Source organism: Mastomys coucha, unplaced genomic scaffold (assembly GCF_008632895.1).
Source record: "Mastomys coucha isolate ucsf_1 unplaced genomic scaffold, UCSF_Mcou_1 pScaffold20, whole genome shotgun sequence".
Taxonomy (NCBI): Eukaryota; Metazoa; Chordata; class Mammalia; order Rodentia; family Muridae; genus Mastomys; species Mastomys coucha.
Window position 1 is genome coordinate 65,779,716 of NW_022196903.1, and position 15,150 is coordinate 65,794,865.

Below are 15,150 nucleotides of genomic sequence, written 5' to 3' on the forward strand. Positions count from 1 at the left end.
TGTGTGTGTGTGTGTGTGTGTGTGTGTGGTGTCTGTATGTGTATACCTATACATGATTACATGCAGTTACCTAAGGAGGTCAGAAGAAGGCGTCAATTCTTTGGAGCTTCAGTGACAGGCATTATGAGCCATTTGACATGGCCCATGGGAACCAAACTGGAGTCCTTTGCAAGAGCACCAAGTGCTCTTAGTTACATTTCTTCCGCAGGACTTTAATAAGAAATTTTTTCTTATCAAATACATAGCCTCTTAAAAATCCATCACACTTTTGTGTATAAGTAGAAAAATACCTTCAAAGATAAGCCTGTCTAATGTGAAGTGGTTAGTGAAGATACAAAGTAGAGTCCAGTAGTCTGAGTAAAGATAGGGTTAAATTGGTATGCCCTACGGAGCAAAGCACTTAGGAGGGAGCCTGGGAGAGACTTTAAGCTAGGCCTGAAGAAACTGTACTCAAGTGAGGGAGACAAGAATCAAGAGACAAATCGTACTTTAAAAAGTAAGTAAGCCTGAATGTCATGCCCCACAGAGCACAAGGACAGTGTCTGTGTAAGAAGGTGTGTATAAATATAAGCAGTTCCTCTAGGGAGGATGTGGTTCTAGCTCGAGTATTTCCACATTTTATAAGCTAATTAAACTGACTCCCAGAAGTTGAATTGTTCATGTCATAATTATGTTTTTGTTACTGTGATAAAATACTCTGATAAAAGCAACTAAGGAGAGAATGTTTATTTTATATATAACACTTATTCATCTAGGGGGTGGGAGCATGCATGCCATGGCACATGTAGAGGTCAGTGGACAAGTTTGGGGCGTCTGTTCTTTCCTTCTACCATGTGAGTCCTAGGGACTGAACTGGGGTCACCATGCTTTACAGCAAGAGCCTGTCCCCACTGAGCCATGTCACCAACCCAGAAAGAGCATGTTTTAGCCACAGTTCCAGGTTACAGCCTGTCATTGTCTTTGCAGGGAGTCACAAATGACAAAGGCAGGACTGTTGACCACAATGTACCAGTGGTCAGTGCAGAGAAAAACAAGTCCATGTGTGTGCTCAGCCAGCATTCTCCACTCTTGGACATCTCAGCATTCCTTGCCTAGCAAATGGTGCCATCACTGTGGGTGGGTCTTCCCACCTCGGTTACTATAATCAAAATAATCACCCATTGACATGTTCACAGGCCAACACGATCTAACCATCCCTCATCTTACTTATCAGCTTGACATGACAATACATCATTTTAAAGCCATAACCTTCCACTCCAAGTCCACAAAGTCTCATGTTAATCTCATAAACTTGTCCAACTTGAGCAACTCCCACATCTTTAAAAATTCCAACACTTTAAGAAATACAAAGTCTCAAGCTGGGCAGTGGGTGGCTCACGCCTTTAATCCCAGCACTTGGGAGGCAGAGGCAGGTGGATTTCTGAGTTCGAGGCCAGCCTGGTCTACAGAGTGAGTTCCAGGACAGCCAGAGCTATACAGAGAAACCCTGTCTCAAAAAAAACAAAACAAAACAAAAAGAAATACAATGTCTCTTCACAAAGACTTTTATAAAAAAACAAAAAGACAACAAAACAAAACAAAAAAAAAACAAGCTATATATTAGGACTAAATAAACATTCCCATTTCAAAATAGGAGAATGGCATAAAACAGCCCCACCAAAACAAATTCAAAATCTAGCAGGGTAAAGACCAAACCCTGTAGCTCCATGTCCTATATCTAGAGCTCATGATGAAAGCTAACAGGCTCCAGGGGACTGTTATACCCACCCCTCCAGCTCCCCTACCTCAGCACATACAAGTTCTTCCTGAGGTCCGCTAGGCTCCATACCTACATCTCCTGGACCAATGCTCCACAGTCCTGACATCTTCTGTATCCTTGGGTCTTCATGAAAACTAAGGCTTCACTATGGCCTCTCTGTAGGGACTCATCAGACCCTGCCCTATAGTGGCTCTCCATGTCTTCCTCAGTCTTGGGATTTTTTTTTTTTTTTTTTTTTAGGCTTTTGCCCATGGAGTGGTACCATCAACACTGGTACCATATGGAGGATGGCATGATGACATTGTCAAGTTTTGATGCCAGCTTAAGCTGTAGCCAGACCCCTGTGGGACCTTACGCGTATCAGATGCGCTAACCCTGAGGAAACCCTCTCTACAAGTTCTGCTAATCTGTCAGCTACAGCTGCTCAGCAGCAGCCAGGATACCACCATGCTGCCTTGAAAGTTCCGCCAAAAAGTTAGACCGTTATCTGTAAGTTTAGCTTCTCTCAGTTCTCCGGACAGTGGGGCAAATAAAGCCAGATTCTTGGCCAAAATAGCGTGATTGGCTACTGTCTGTTCCTCATGAGTCTTGTTTCTTCCTTCTGCAAGCTCCACTGTCTGTGTATCCATTGGTGCTCCTTGCATCATCCAGACTCCACTAGAACAGTCCATAAGCGCTGTCCCCCTAGGCTGACCATACAGTTGTGCTTGAAAACTTTCCAGGGTCTTGGCTGTTGTAACTTTTCATTTAAGGCTTCAGTGCTGTCTTCAGCAAAGTTTTCCTAATAAGGTCTTTTGAGTGGATCCGTCCCGCAATTCCACTCGGGTCTGTGAGTCTCTTCAGATAGGAGGTCAGACAGGACCTGCAAAATGAAACAGGTTGGAGAACAAAGAGACATGAGGCCAAGTTGAGTCCCAATCAAGGCCTCTTTACTTGGGGGTGTTTTGAGCTTATATAGGCAGGTAAGAACTGAAACCTCCAGAAATAAAATATTTGCATAACATAAACATTGAGAAGTACGGAAAGAGTTGGGAGGGAGTCACAAGTGAATGTCACCAACTGCTAGGACATCTGCGGATGTCCTCAGGCAGTAGGCGGTTTGCATAGTTGTATCTCAGCGTGAACTTCTGGCCTCTTCTTTCAGAGATAAGCTGATAGTCTGCAGAAGGTCATACGGTTTAATTCTCTAAGTGACCACCTAAGGCGGAAGCCACCAAAGGCCTGAGGCTAAACTGGTCGTGGGAGGCAACAGTCTTTGGCACTGTTTTTTGACTGTATTAGTGAATGATACACTATGGTATGAAATATTCTCAGTCTAGAATTGGTAGAATATCTGCCTAGTTAGAACTGGAGTTGAGGGACAGGTTATTTACAGTAACAAGGAAAAGGAAAAGCAATGAAATAACTCGCGAGCGGTGGTGGCACGCCTTTAATCCCAGCACTTGGGAGGCAGAGGCAGGTGGATTTCTGAGTTCGAGGCTAGCCTGGTCTATAGAGTGAGTTCCGGGACCGCCAGAGCTACACAGAGAAACCCTGTCTCGAAAAAAACAATGAAATAACTTGAGTGTCAGTTTACTTATGTTTGAAACAGGGCCTCACTGTGTAGGAGAGGCTGGCCTTGATCTGATAATTCACATGCCTCAGATTCCTGAGTACTAGGATTAGCAAGAATATCAGTTTAAGATAAAAGGGGCTTTATCCTTTTAGAATCAAAGAATCCATTATCCTCAAAGAAAACGACAAAAGTCTAGCCAGGTGTGGTGGTGCAGCCTCCAGTCTCAGTTTAGGGAAGCTCAGACAGGAAGGTTGCCAGTTCGACATGGGCCTGAGCTACGTAGTGAAATCCTGTCTGCAAAGGGGAAGAGAGAAAGTAAACCAAGTAATGGGATGCAGCTTGAGGTCTAGGATGTGTAGCTCAGTAGACAGAGCACTTAGCATGCGAAGCCCTGGGTTCAAGCCCCAAGGTGTATGGGGGTGGGGTGTGAGTATATTTAGCCTTTCAGATAGAAAACCTAAATGTAGTAAATATATTACTAAATATATAAATTTATCATAATAGCAATTGATGCCCATGTCAGCTGGGATATAATTTTGCTTAATTGATACCTAACACTCTTAGGTATTACTCTGTTGCTGTAATAAACACCATGACCAAAAGCAACTTAGGGAGGACAGGATTTTTAATCTTACTGCCCATCATGAAGGGAGGCCAGGTCAGGAGATGAAGGCAGCAACCAGGGCAGCAGGAAGTGAAGCAGAAACTGTGCAAGAATGCTGCTTGCTGGCTTAGTCCCTGTGGCTTTCTCAGTTTGCTTTCTTTTTTTTTTTTTTTTTTTTTTTTTTTTGGTTTTTCGAGACAGAATTTCTCTGTGTAACCGTGGGTGTCCTGGAACTCACTCTGTAGACCAGGCTGGCCTTGAACTCAGAAATCCGCCTGCCTCTGCCTTCCAAGTGCTGGGATTAAAGGCATGCGCCACCACCGCCCGGCTCAGTTTGCTTTCTTGGCCCTCCTACATCAGTTGACAGTTGAGAATATGTTTCTTAGACAGGTCCACAGGCCAGGCTGTTGAAGGCGACGCTTCAGTTGAGATTCCCTCTTCCCAAATGACTCTTAAGTTTGTGTCATGCTGACAGATGGAAGTAACTGTGACACACCTCCAAGAGAATGTGGGACAGCCAACCGTTTCCCAGGAAGCAATGGAAACAATTATGTGAATTTTTTATAGACACAAAACAAAAGAAGCTCATGATTTATTAAAGTATTTACCCATCACATGGTAGGCAGGTTACAGCAGAGTGGGAACATCTCTGCTGGTGGGTTTTAGATGCTGTGTGATGACAGTGTTAGCCCTTAGGTTGGTTGTGAGTTAATAGTTTCAAAGATTTTGCCTGGTACTTGGAAGGATGTTAAGTCAGATGTAGAACATGGGTGTTAAATGGCTAATGGGAGTTATTAAGATAGCCCATGATAATCTGGATTATGGATCAGCAGCATTACGGCTCTCCCAAATTGTAAAGTTCAAACCCCATAGCTGGTTTAGAATCTTCAACACAGTTGTGTGGCCTTTTTTCCTGGGAACTTCAGGTTATAGCACTTAACGATTAAGAGCTGCTTGAATAGGTGTCTTCTTACTTTATCATCCTGAAGTCCAGGCAAGATAGCAGCAGTTCCACCATGTGACCCTGTGTTAATCCCACAGGCTGAGAATAAGACCATTACCACAATATCTTGAGCCAGATTTGAAGCAAGCTTTAATTAAATACTGGTGAAGTCAGTCCCCATTGGGTTGTATCCTGAGTCAGATCCTTGACTCTGTGGCAGGTACCTGTTTTCATTGGGATCTAATAACCATCAGCTTAATGGTACCCAGATGAGAATGATCATTTACTTAAGGCATTAATGATACAAGGACCAACAGTAATTAGTAGAAACAGAAAAGCCAAAGGCCCTGTATTGGCTGACATCAGTTACTATCCAGGAGGAGCCTGGAAAGGAGAATGGGGACCGGTCATTTATTTCATCACAGCCCCCCATCCCTTTTGGCAATATTTATTTTAGGACAGCCAGATTATCTCTTATAGAAACAATTTTCTCTTAAGGCCACACAAAACCTCCTTGTTCTATATAAAGTAGGTCAGGTACCCTATTTTATTGTAGACCAATTTCAACTAATTGGTCTACCTGTTGGTAGATGTGAGTCTATTTGGTTTCAACAAGTACCTTTCCTGGTATGCCAATAGGCATGACAGGAGGCTGTTTTGTCTCCTATGCGAGGTCCTTTTGACCTAACATTCCAGCCTGTTGAGGAGGACACATGGTGACATGCTCTACTCTCTTTAACTACTTCATGCTGAAATTAGGATGTCGTCCTGAGATTCAGGTAATGGGCCATTCATCAGAAGCTGACCCAGCCGGAGAGGCAGGAAGCAATCACATCAGCTTTTAGGAAGTCCAGGGCTCAAAGCCGTTTGAATCAGTTGTAGTCTGCTGCTAATTCCTGGGTACTGTCTGTCATCTGAAATTTGTCTCGGTGGAAATCTGCTGAGACAGATATAAACTAGGGGCAGAAGTTAACGTTTAGGAAACTTAAAGGAAAATCTTACACTTGAAACTTTCAGGCCTATAGTCCTAGTAATTGGGAAGGAGAGAATCTCAAGACAGAGATGGGCGGGGGAGCAGGGAGAGAGGGAGAGATAGATCCCATCCTCAGGAATAGACAGGTGCGGAGACAGGTGGTTCTTATCTGGAGTCCTTTTGACCCATGGGAGGTGGATTCAAGTCTTAGGACTCCTTCGACTCCCCGAAGGTTACATGAAATTTTTAGTTTACAAGAAGAGATAAAAGTTTTAGATATATTAGCATTGCCACTGTTTGTAATCTGTAATGAAATTTACATTGTGGAAAAAGCAGCTAGCAGGTGTCTGTAAGACAGCTGGAGTAGATCCCCATCTTTGAATCAGTGAAAGCTATCCTAAGGCTTTGGGTTAAAAAGAAAAAATGACCATGTATTTCTCCTCTGTCCAGTGGGATGGATATATAGATTTGACAGAGATAATTTTAGCCCAATGGGAAGCACCTTTAAGAATATACTTAGGGGCTGGCGAGATGGCTCAGAGGGTAAGAGCACTGACTGCAATTCCGAAGGTCCTGAGTTCGGATCCCAGCAACCACATGGTGGCTCACAACCACCTGTAATGAGATCAGACACCCTCTTCTGGTGCGTCTGAAGACAGCTGCAGCAAATTACTCCAGAGTGAGCGGGCAGGAGCGAGCAGGACCAGACCGAGCAGGGCTGGCAGAGGTCCTGAGTTCAACAGCAGCCACACACATGATGGTTCACAGCTACAGTGTACTCATACACATAAAATAAATAAAATAAATCTTTAAAAAAAAAAAGAATATACTTAGAAGACAACCAAATGAAATTTGAGATCTTGTCCTGGTGACTGTAATAACGAACAGTGCTCTACCAGCTTATCAGAATTCCATTGATCAGTGTTAAAACTCTGAACTTTTGAAATCTTGGTATAACAAGAACAGAGAGGTAAAGAAATATGAAGCATTCCTATTTTTCATATACCTTAAATCATTCTCTTAAACCTTTACAACTTGAATTTGTATGCTGCAAGTCACTTTCTTAGACCCTCTGAACTTACTTAAGCCTTCACATCCTCAGACCTCTCTGCACCTTAGAACACCTTGTAGACCCTCAGAATTTACATAGACTTTAAACCCTTTTTCCATCTAGTCATTTACTAGAGGCACAAATAGTTCTTACTGAGAGCAGCCATTGCAAAGCAAGAGCTTTGAAATAAAAGAACAGTGAAAAGTTACATCTGAAACCTGTTTGTCCTTTAATATGCAGCCTGTTGGCAAGGAAAGCCTGTCTACCTTTCTCAGCAGGAGACTTTGTAGCTCTTGAAACCCCAAAGCCTAGATTTTACATGTGAAATGAACTATTGAGGTGGCTGCAGCCTTGCAATGGAGCTGGTTACCTGCTGTTGTTAAAGTGACAGAGCTACAAGTTAGCCTAGCCGGCAAAGCATCTATCTAGATCTGAGAAGGATACATTGTAGCAGAAAGTATCCAAATGGCCTATGTACCGATTAAAAGAATGGGTCACCCTAGACTCCTGTGGTGGCCAGGCCGATGGTTTTGGGGTGGGGGGCGGAGGTCCCAGGCCAGCATTTTTGTCTTCAGTCACCAGGCCCAGAAGATCTGAGAGACTTCTATATGGAGGAGAGGTGAGGAACTTGGGGGAACTGACCTTACTCTGAGGTTCTTTCAATGGACCTGAGTTCTGTTCCCGACTGACCTTAATTTGACCAGGCAAGAGTACAGCAATCAACTCAACAGTGTCCACAGTTTGGGCAGAGCTTTGATTACAGGTGAGGTGTGAGGCAGTTTTGCCCAGTGGTTAAGGTTACCACAACCCAGATGAAGGCGTCATGTCCCATCACCTTTAGAGACCTAGGTTTCACTGCTAGGAGCTGGGTCTCTGTCATAGTAAACTCTTTTACATTAAACATTTTAAGTTCCAAATTTAGCAGACCTCTCAAAGAGTTTTGATGACCAATATCTATTAAGTAAACTTTGCTTGCTTTTAGTTACTTGCTGTAGGCTTAACCTTGAAAACATTAAATAAAACTTCTTTCTGTAATTAATTGCATTAGTACTCAGCATGACTACAAGTGAGGTTCTGAACACATTACCAGATTTGATCATTTACTCTGTGACTGACTGTTAACTTGCTTGTCTTAACCATGGGTTAGCAGCTTTTATAAGACTAGGATTTTACAGCTTTATCTTTGTGAAGTTTGAATTTTAAAAAATAACCATTTCTGAATGAACTGAAGCTCTTTGGTATCAAAAGAAAACTTTAACTCATAAACACAGTCCACATAGAGACTGGGAACTTTCCTGAGCCTTTTACAGTATACCACTATAGAATATTAGTTTTTTATATTACTCAGATTATCAAAATAGCTAAAGCCTAACAAAGTTAGCAAAGACAAGGAGGGGAGACATACATTCTTAAGTCAGCCTCTTCCAGCCTGAGTAGACCTTAGGTAAGGAGAGATATTCATCAGCGTCTTTGTCAGATTGCTCAGGTCATTGTCTTGCTGCATCGTAAGATAGAAATATTTAAGTTTTTGGTGTTTCCTGTTTGGTGCTCATAGCTGTGGTCCAATTTTTTAGCCTTTTATTTATTTTTTAAAGTCAGATATTAATAATATAAAACACTCTATAAACTTAAAGTATCCCATAGCCTTATACACTTAAATACTTTAAAAGCTGTTCTTTTAAAAAATATCCAGTTTTTTCATTTTTAAATTTTCTGTAAAACTTCAACTTTTTCTCTTAAAGAAGTTTAAAAATCTCTCAATTGTGTGCTCCTATAATAGTAAAACATAAAGTACCTTTTTTTATTTCAAGAGGGAAAAAAAAAAGAGTAAAACCATAATCTGGACTAGCCAAAACCAAGCTCTAACAGTCCAAGCAGCTCAATGCTTAATATCTGGGAGTCACTCCCAGTCCTCTGGGATTTTCCAGGGGCCTGGGTCACCTCTGCGGCCTGTCCTCGGCATCACACACAGCCTGCCTTCTAGGTCACAGCTGGCTCCATTTCATAGCAGCTGCTGTCTCTGGTGGCTGTCATATGACACCAGCATCTCTCCTGGGCTCTCTTCAGGAACTCCAGCCCTGCCACACAGTGCCAAGCCTCAGCTATTCTTCATGGCTACTTCATGCCGTTAAAACCAGTACCACCTGGGTGACTCATTACAAAGTTTGGCTGTTAGCACAGGTATGTTCTTGTATATAAATGCATGGAGATGAAGCATTAATACCATATTAAACAAACATTGCTTTTAAATCCTGTCTTTCATAAACCTTGTTCTTATGACTTTGTTTTCAGGACAGAAATCATTATATAAAAATCCACCCTAATCTAAAGTCTCAGAGATCCTGTTGCCTCCTTGATTTATATCATGTGGTCACCTTTTATCAACATGGTGGTGGTGAAGTCACATGACATTCATCCTCTGCAACCCTAAACAAAGATGGTTGCCAGCCAAGTGGCTGCCTCCTTCCCGATAGGGAACAGCAGCTAAGATGGTGGCAAACCATATGTTGCTTATATCCCAAATGGCATCATGCCACATGATACCTTTAGATTACCTGTGCATAGAGCTTTAACTATCAATCCTGTGTGACAAGTTTTAAATTAACTTTTTCTCAGAAATTTTACACCATACCAAATAAAGTTATAAGTCATGAGGTACAGAAAGTTGACATAAACCCAGTTCTTTTGGTTCTTCTGGTTTGCCGCCTTCTCCCTATCCCAGCATCTGGTGGATCCCCTGAACCCTGATGTAGAGACTTTAAAAGCATGCCTAGGTCTGGAAAAGGGAGAGCCATGACCCAATTCCAGAGCCAGCTTTGGCATAAGAACAACATAAACAACTTTAATGTTATCCACACCCAAAAGACATCTGAATCCTCACTAAACTGAACCTAGTGGCCAGAAAGTTTATAGATAAATTCTGAGCCCTGGCCATAAAAGCAGCCATGGTAGTAGTGGTGGCTGGTGGCTGGCTGCAGCAGAGACAGCAAAACTATAACCAAGAAAACAGAACGAGGAAGGTCACATACTGGAAGAACAGACAAAAATAAAACGTGGTAGCCACCACATATTCATACATTCAACTGCGCATGACCTATTTATGTCTCAGCTCCATGTCTGCAACAAAACTTACAGACACACACCAGAAAACAGACCCATCCTACACATGCAAAAACAGACAGACCCAGCAAACAGACAAAACTTTCCAGCCCACCAGAGTCAGACAGACAGGCAATGTCTCACTATTTGCCCTAGACAGAAGAAGAATTGGGAGCCCGCTGAATCTCCCACACAACCCTGATATAGATCACACATAACAGAATCAGGCTGTGACTCAAAACCAGGCCTCCATAGCCTCGCAGCTTTTCTCAACGTGGGAGTTACACTCCATAGTTCATAAAACTGAAGGCAACTTCAAAACCTTGGAACATCTCAAGGCATATGCTTCCTGAGGCAGGCCTCCAGCTCTACAGTTCTGGCTTTAGAATTTGGGTGGGTAGTCTGAATCTCACAGGGTCCCCCCAGAAAATGTTAATCTGGTCAAGAATAAGACTGTTACCACAACTTTTTGAGCCAAATTTGAAGCAAGCTTTAATTATTGGCCAAGATGATGGACTCTACCCAGGACCATTCTGAGGTTCCCAGAAAATGGCAGCAAGTCACATTTTTCAGTGACTTCTGAAGGCAGAACCCAAAGGCTTTGTATTTTCCACCAGGTCTAGTGAGGAGCAAGCATACATCTTGACGTACTTCCTGCCTGCACAACTCCTGCCTATGTCCAATCAGGGGCAAGCATATATCCTTTATGTACTTCCTGCCTACATATTTCCTATCTCTGTGATCAAGCACATCGGGTGCAATTGAATCAATCAAACTTGTTCGGGGAAGTGAAAACGTGGCTTTTTATATCATCTGAGTAACAGCCTCCAGCATTTCAGAAAGCATCTTGACCTTGGACAAATGGGCTTACAGGCTAGAGGCATTTTTTGTTTTATGAATCTTTGAGGCATAGTAATTAAAGCTTCAAACACAACTCTAGCTCTCACAGTTGGCTCTCCGTTGGTGTTGTCTGAGATGTACTAGATATCCCCCTGTGTGGTCCCAAGTGGCTGATGTTTCTGCACTTCAGTCAGCAGGAAAGAGCAGAAAGGAGAAGAGGGACTGTGCTAAGGGGAAGTACCCTGGGAGTTGCAAGTAGGAGTTGTGCTCCTATTTCATTGGCTAGAACTTAAGCACGGGGCATAAGCAATTCCAAGAGAATCTGGGAAATGTAGTCTTTGTCTTAGCAGAGACATGTTTCCAACTAAAACTCCAGAGTTCTGCAGGGGAGGGGTGGGTGTTGGGAGGAGGTGTAGGGAGAAGAACAACTTCTTTCATATTGCTTCTTGTGATGATAATACTCATGCACAGTGATGAAGGGTGTGCTGTCAATGTGATTAGTGCTAAAATACTTCCATGTATGAGACATTGGTTCAGTCTCCAGCACAGCAGAAAAAGAGGTAAAAAGGTAAGTATATTCACAGATACATAGTTAAAGGAAATGTTTCTTTTTAAATTGCCATAATCTTCTTTGTTTCTTTTAATATGACACTTGTATTTAATGTAACTTTAAAAAAATCTTTCCATGATTTTTAAAATCATAAAACATCACATGTATAATAAGACAAGTCTTTTTTTTTTATTAGATGTTTTCTTTATTTACAATATCTCTTTCCAAGGTTCCCCTTCAAAAAAAATAATAAAATAATATAAAAAAAACTAAAACAAACCCTGGTTCCCTCCTCCCTTCCTGCTCACCACCTCACCTGTCCTGCTTACTGGCCCTGGCATTCCCCTACCCTGGGGCATAGAACCTTCACAGGACCAAGGTCCTCTCCTCCCATTGATGACTGACTAGGCCATCCTCTGCTATACATATGCTGCTGGAGCCATTAGTCCCACCATGTGTACTCTTTGGTTGGTGGTTTAATCTCTGGGAGCTCTGAGGGTACTACTTAGTTCATATTGTTGTTCATTCTAAGGCACTGCAAACCCTTCAGCTCCTTGGATCCCTTCTCTAGCTCCTTCATTGGGGACCCTGTACTCAGTCCAATGGATGGCTGTGCGCCTCTACTTCTGTATTAGTTGGGCACTGTCAGAGCCTCTCAGGAGACAGCTATATCAGGCTCCTGTCATCCAGCACTTGCTGGCATCCACAATAGTGTCTGGATTTGATGATTGAATATGGGAAGGATTCCCAGGTGGAACAGTCTCTGAATTGTCCTTCTTGTAGTCTCTGCTCCATAGTTAGTCTGTACAACTCCTTCAATGGCTATTTTTGTTTCCCCTTTTAAGAAGAAATGAAGTATCCACACTTTGGTCTTCCTTTTTCTTGAGTTTCTTGTGGTTTGTGGTTTGTACTTTGTGTATTCTGATCTTCTGGGCTAATATCCACTTATCAGAGAATGCAGTGTTCTTTTGTGATTGGGCTACCTCACTCAGGATGATATTCTCCAGATGCTCCACTATGTTCATAGCAGCCATATTTATAATAGCCAGAAGCTGGAAACAACCCAGATGTCCCTCAACAGAGGAATGGATACAGAAAATGTGGTACATCTACACAAATGGAGTACTACTCAGCTATTAAAAACAACAAATTTATGAAATTCTTGGGGAAATGGATGGATCTGGAGAATAAGACGAGTCTTGGAGTGAGCACCACAAACCTGTTCCCAGCATTGTCCTAGCATTGTTCCTGTGGCCTTCATTGTTCCCTCTTTGTGTTTATTGTTATTGTAAAGTAGTTCTTCCATATATAAACATTTCTGGTTTTTTAATCTTATTTATTTATTGAGAGAGAGAGAGAGAGAGAGAGAGACAGACAGACAGACAGACAGACAGACAGACAGACAGACAGAGATTACTTGCGCAGAGGTCAGAGGATAACTTTCAGATGTTGATTCTTTCCTCCTACCATGTGGGACCCTGGCATCCAAATCAGCTCATCAGACTTCCTGGCAATCGCCTTTACCTACTTAGCCATCTTGCCATTCCCCCAACCCAAATGATTCATTTGTGACAACCTAGAGATTTTCTGTACTTCCCCACTACCATGGCATCTTGTAAATCTGTAGAGCTCAGATACATCATGACCAGAACATTGCTGTCGCTCAGGGTCCCTCACAGCGCCACACTCCACAGTCCTTTTTATTCCTGAGACGGCGTCTGTAGCTTTTGCCCTCACCATCCTCCTGCCTCAGCTTCTTAGGTGCTGGGATGATAGGCATGTACCAGCATCCCTCCTTTTCCCCATAATTCCTGGCACCCATTGCTATGCTCTCTGGTTCTGTGATTTCATCCTCTGAAGAATGTTAGATCTCATAGAGTGTGTGACCCTTCAACATGGGTGAAGTGTACGTAATTCCCTTCCATTTCATCCAAGTTATTGTAGTGGAATCCATCCCTTTTCTCACCGAGGAGTGCTCCAGGCACAGCTGTATCACTTTAGTCTCGTAAACTATAATCCACCTAACAATTCTTTCTTCCCTCATTTCTTCTCTCCTCCCAGCAATGCCAAGTGAGTTCACCTCTGCAAAGCTGAGAAGTGACTGCTCAGGGAGCTCCCTGCAATGGTACACCCGAACCCACCCCAAGATGAGAAGACCCAGCTTGATAGTAAAAGACATCCTCAAGTAAGCACAACCCCCAAGCCCTAAGACTGACCCCTCTAGATCAACAGCATCCAGGTCGACGACATCAGTGAGGTTCCTACCTGATGTGAGAGGAAAACACTGGGTCCAAGGTTACACCACAGCTGAGTTGAAGACTTCATATGTAGATGAGGAGTTTATCCACTGCTTGTTTTTGGTAGATGGGTTTGTGGGAGCACCATTCCCAGCAGCTGGTCAGTCTCTGAGCTTGGATGCCTGAGAACAACGTACAGTGATCTGTTCTTCATGCCACTGCTTAACAAAAGAGACATTCTTTGCTATTGTGAGCTCATATAAACTGGTGAATTAAAGTCCCCCTAAGATACCTGAATACCACTAAATATTGAACACTGGAGAAGAGAGGTGTTTAAGTCAGGGGACTTTTATATTCCAGCTCCTAGGAAAATTAACAGAGGAAGAACTTGGCGGATTTCTTTGGTACCAGACAAACCAATTTTATTTCTTTTTTCTTTTCCTTTCTTCCTTTGTTTCTCTTTTTGTCTTGTCTCTTTCATTTTTTTAAACTAAAATACATTGTGTGTGTGAGTGTGTGTGTGTGTTTTCACATGCAGCTGTATGCTTTTAAAGGTCAAAGAACAAATTCATAGAATCAGTTCTATCTACCTTCATGTGGATTATGGGGATCAAACTCAGGTTGCCAGGCTTGGTGGCTAGTGCCTTTACCCGCTGAGCTGTCTTGTCAGCCCTATTTTTAAAAAATCTCTTTGCATTCATGTATCAGGTATGTGTATGTACATGCATGCACATGTTCACACATGTTTGTACATTCACTGTGAACGTAAGCCACAGGATGCGCTCGGGGATCAGAGGGTAACCCAGGGGTGTCAGTTGTACCATGTGCATCTCAGGGATCAAACTCAAGTCACCTGACTTGGTGGATGGTGGTTTTAACCCTCTGAGCCATTTCCACAGCCCCCAGGTTGAAAATTCTGCAAAAGTCTTTAGCTAGAAAAGATGTAAATCCACGCTGGGCATTGTGGCACATGCCTGTGGTGCCATCACTCCAGAGACTGGGGGTGGGGGAACCTCAAGGCCATCGTGGGCTACATATTAACTTTGAAGCCAGCCTGGGCTGCATAAGAATCTGTTTCTCAAAAAACAGAGAGAGACGGGCGGTGGTGGCACATGCCTTTAATCCCAGCACTTGGGAGGCAGAGGCAGGTGGATTTCTGAGTTCGAGGCCAGCCTGGTCTATAGAATGAGTTCCAGGACAGCCAGGGCTATACAGGGAAACCCTGTCTTGAAAAACAAAAAACAAAAAAAAAAAGCAGAGAGAGAAAGGGGGTGGGCAAGGAGAGATGAAATTTGGTCTTCCACCTCACTTTATGGCCTTTTATGTAAATAAAGATTTGAATCCCATTCGGTCCCAGTCAGCTGGAAGTTACTGAGGTTTACAACACACCTAGCACTGTATCAGATGCCTATAGTAGGCTATAGTGCCTTAGTCCAGACAGACCTAGGCCTGTGCTGAGAGGTGTGTATGCAACAGGCCATGCTAGGAAGTGCAGCGAAGAGAGGCATGTGCTGCAGATAGATGTGGGGATGTCATAAA

General features: G+C 42.9%; 1 protein-coding gene and 1 long non-coding RNA gene across 5 annotated transcripts in view; one reads left to right on the forward strand and one right to left on the reverse strand.

Annotated features, from left to right (window-relative positions):
- Nucleotides 1-13,823, reverse strand: part of LOC116099072 — a 19,806-nt gene extending 5,983 nt beyond the window's left edge. The window contains exons 1-2 of one of the 2 annotated variants that reach the window (XR_004122060.1): nucleotides 13,640-13,823; nucleotides 1,829-2,621 (exon numbers count right to left, since the gene is read on the reverse strand). This is a non-coding gene — a long non-coding RNA (uncharacterized LOC116099072). The remainder of the gene's footprint in view (nucleotides 1-1,828; nucleotides 2,622-13,639) is intronic. The other variant, XR_004122061.1, reaches the window with a different exon arrangement.
- St3gal5 (ST3 beta-galactoside alpha-2,3-sialyltransferase 5) overlaps nucleotides 1-15,150 on the forward strand; it is a 57,607-nt gene that overhangs the window by 19,538 nt on the left and 22,919 nt on the right. For 2 of the 3 annotated variants that reach the window (XM_031382162.1, XM_031382163.1), the window contains exon 2: nucleotides 13,436-13,559. In XM_031382162.1, coding sequence (XP_031238022.1) covers nucleotides 13,436-13,559 — 124 coding nt within the window. Of the gene's footprint in view, nucleotides 1-13,435; nucleotides 13,560-13,930; nucleotides 14,016-15,150 lie in introns of those variants that run through there. The other variant, XM_031382164.1, reaches the window with a different exon arrangement.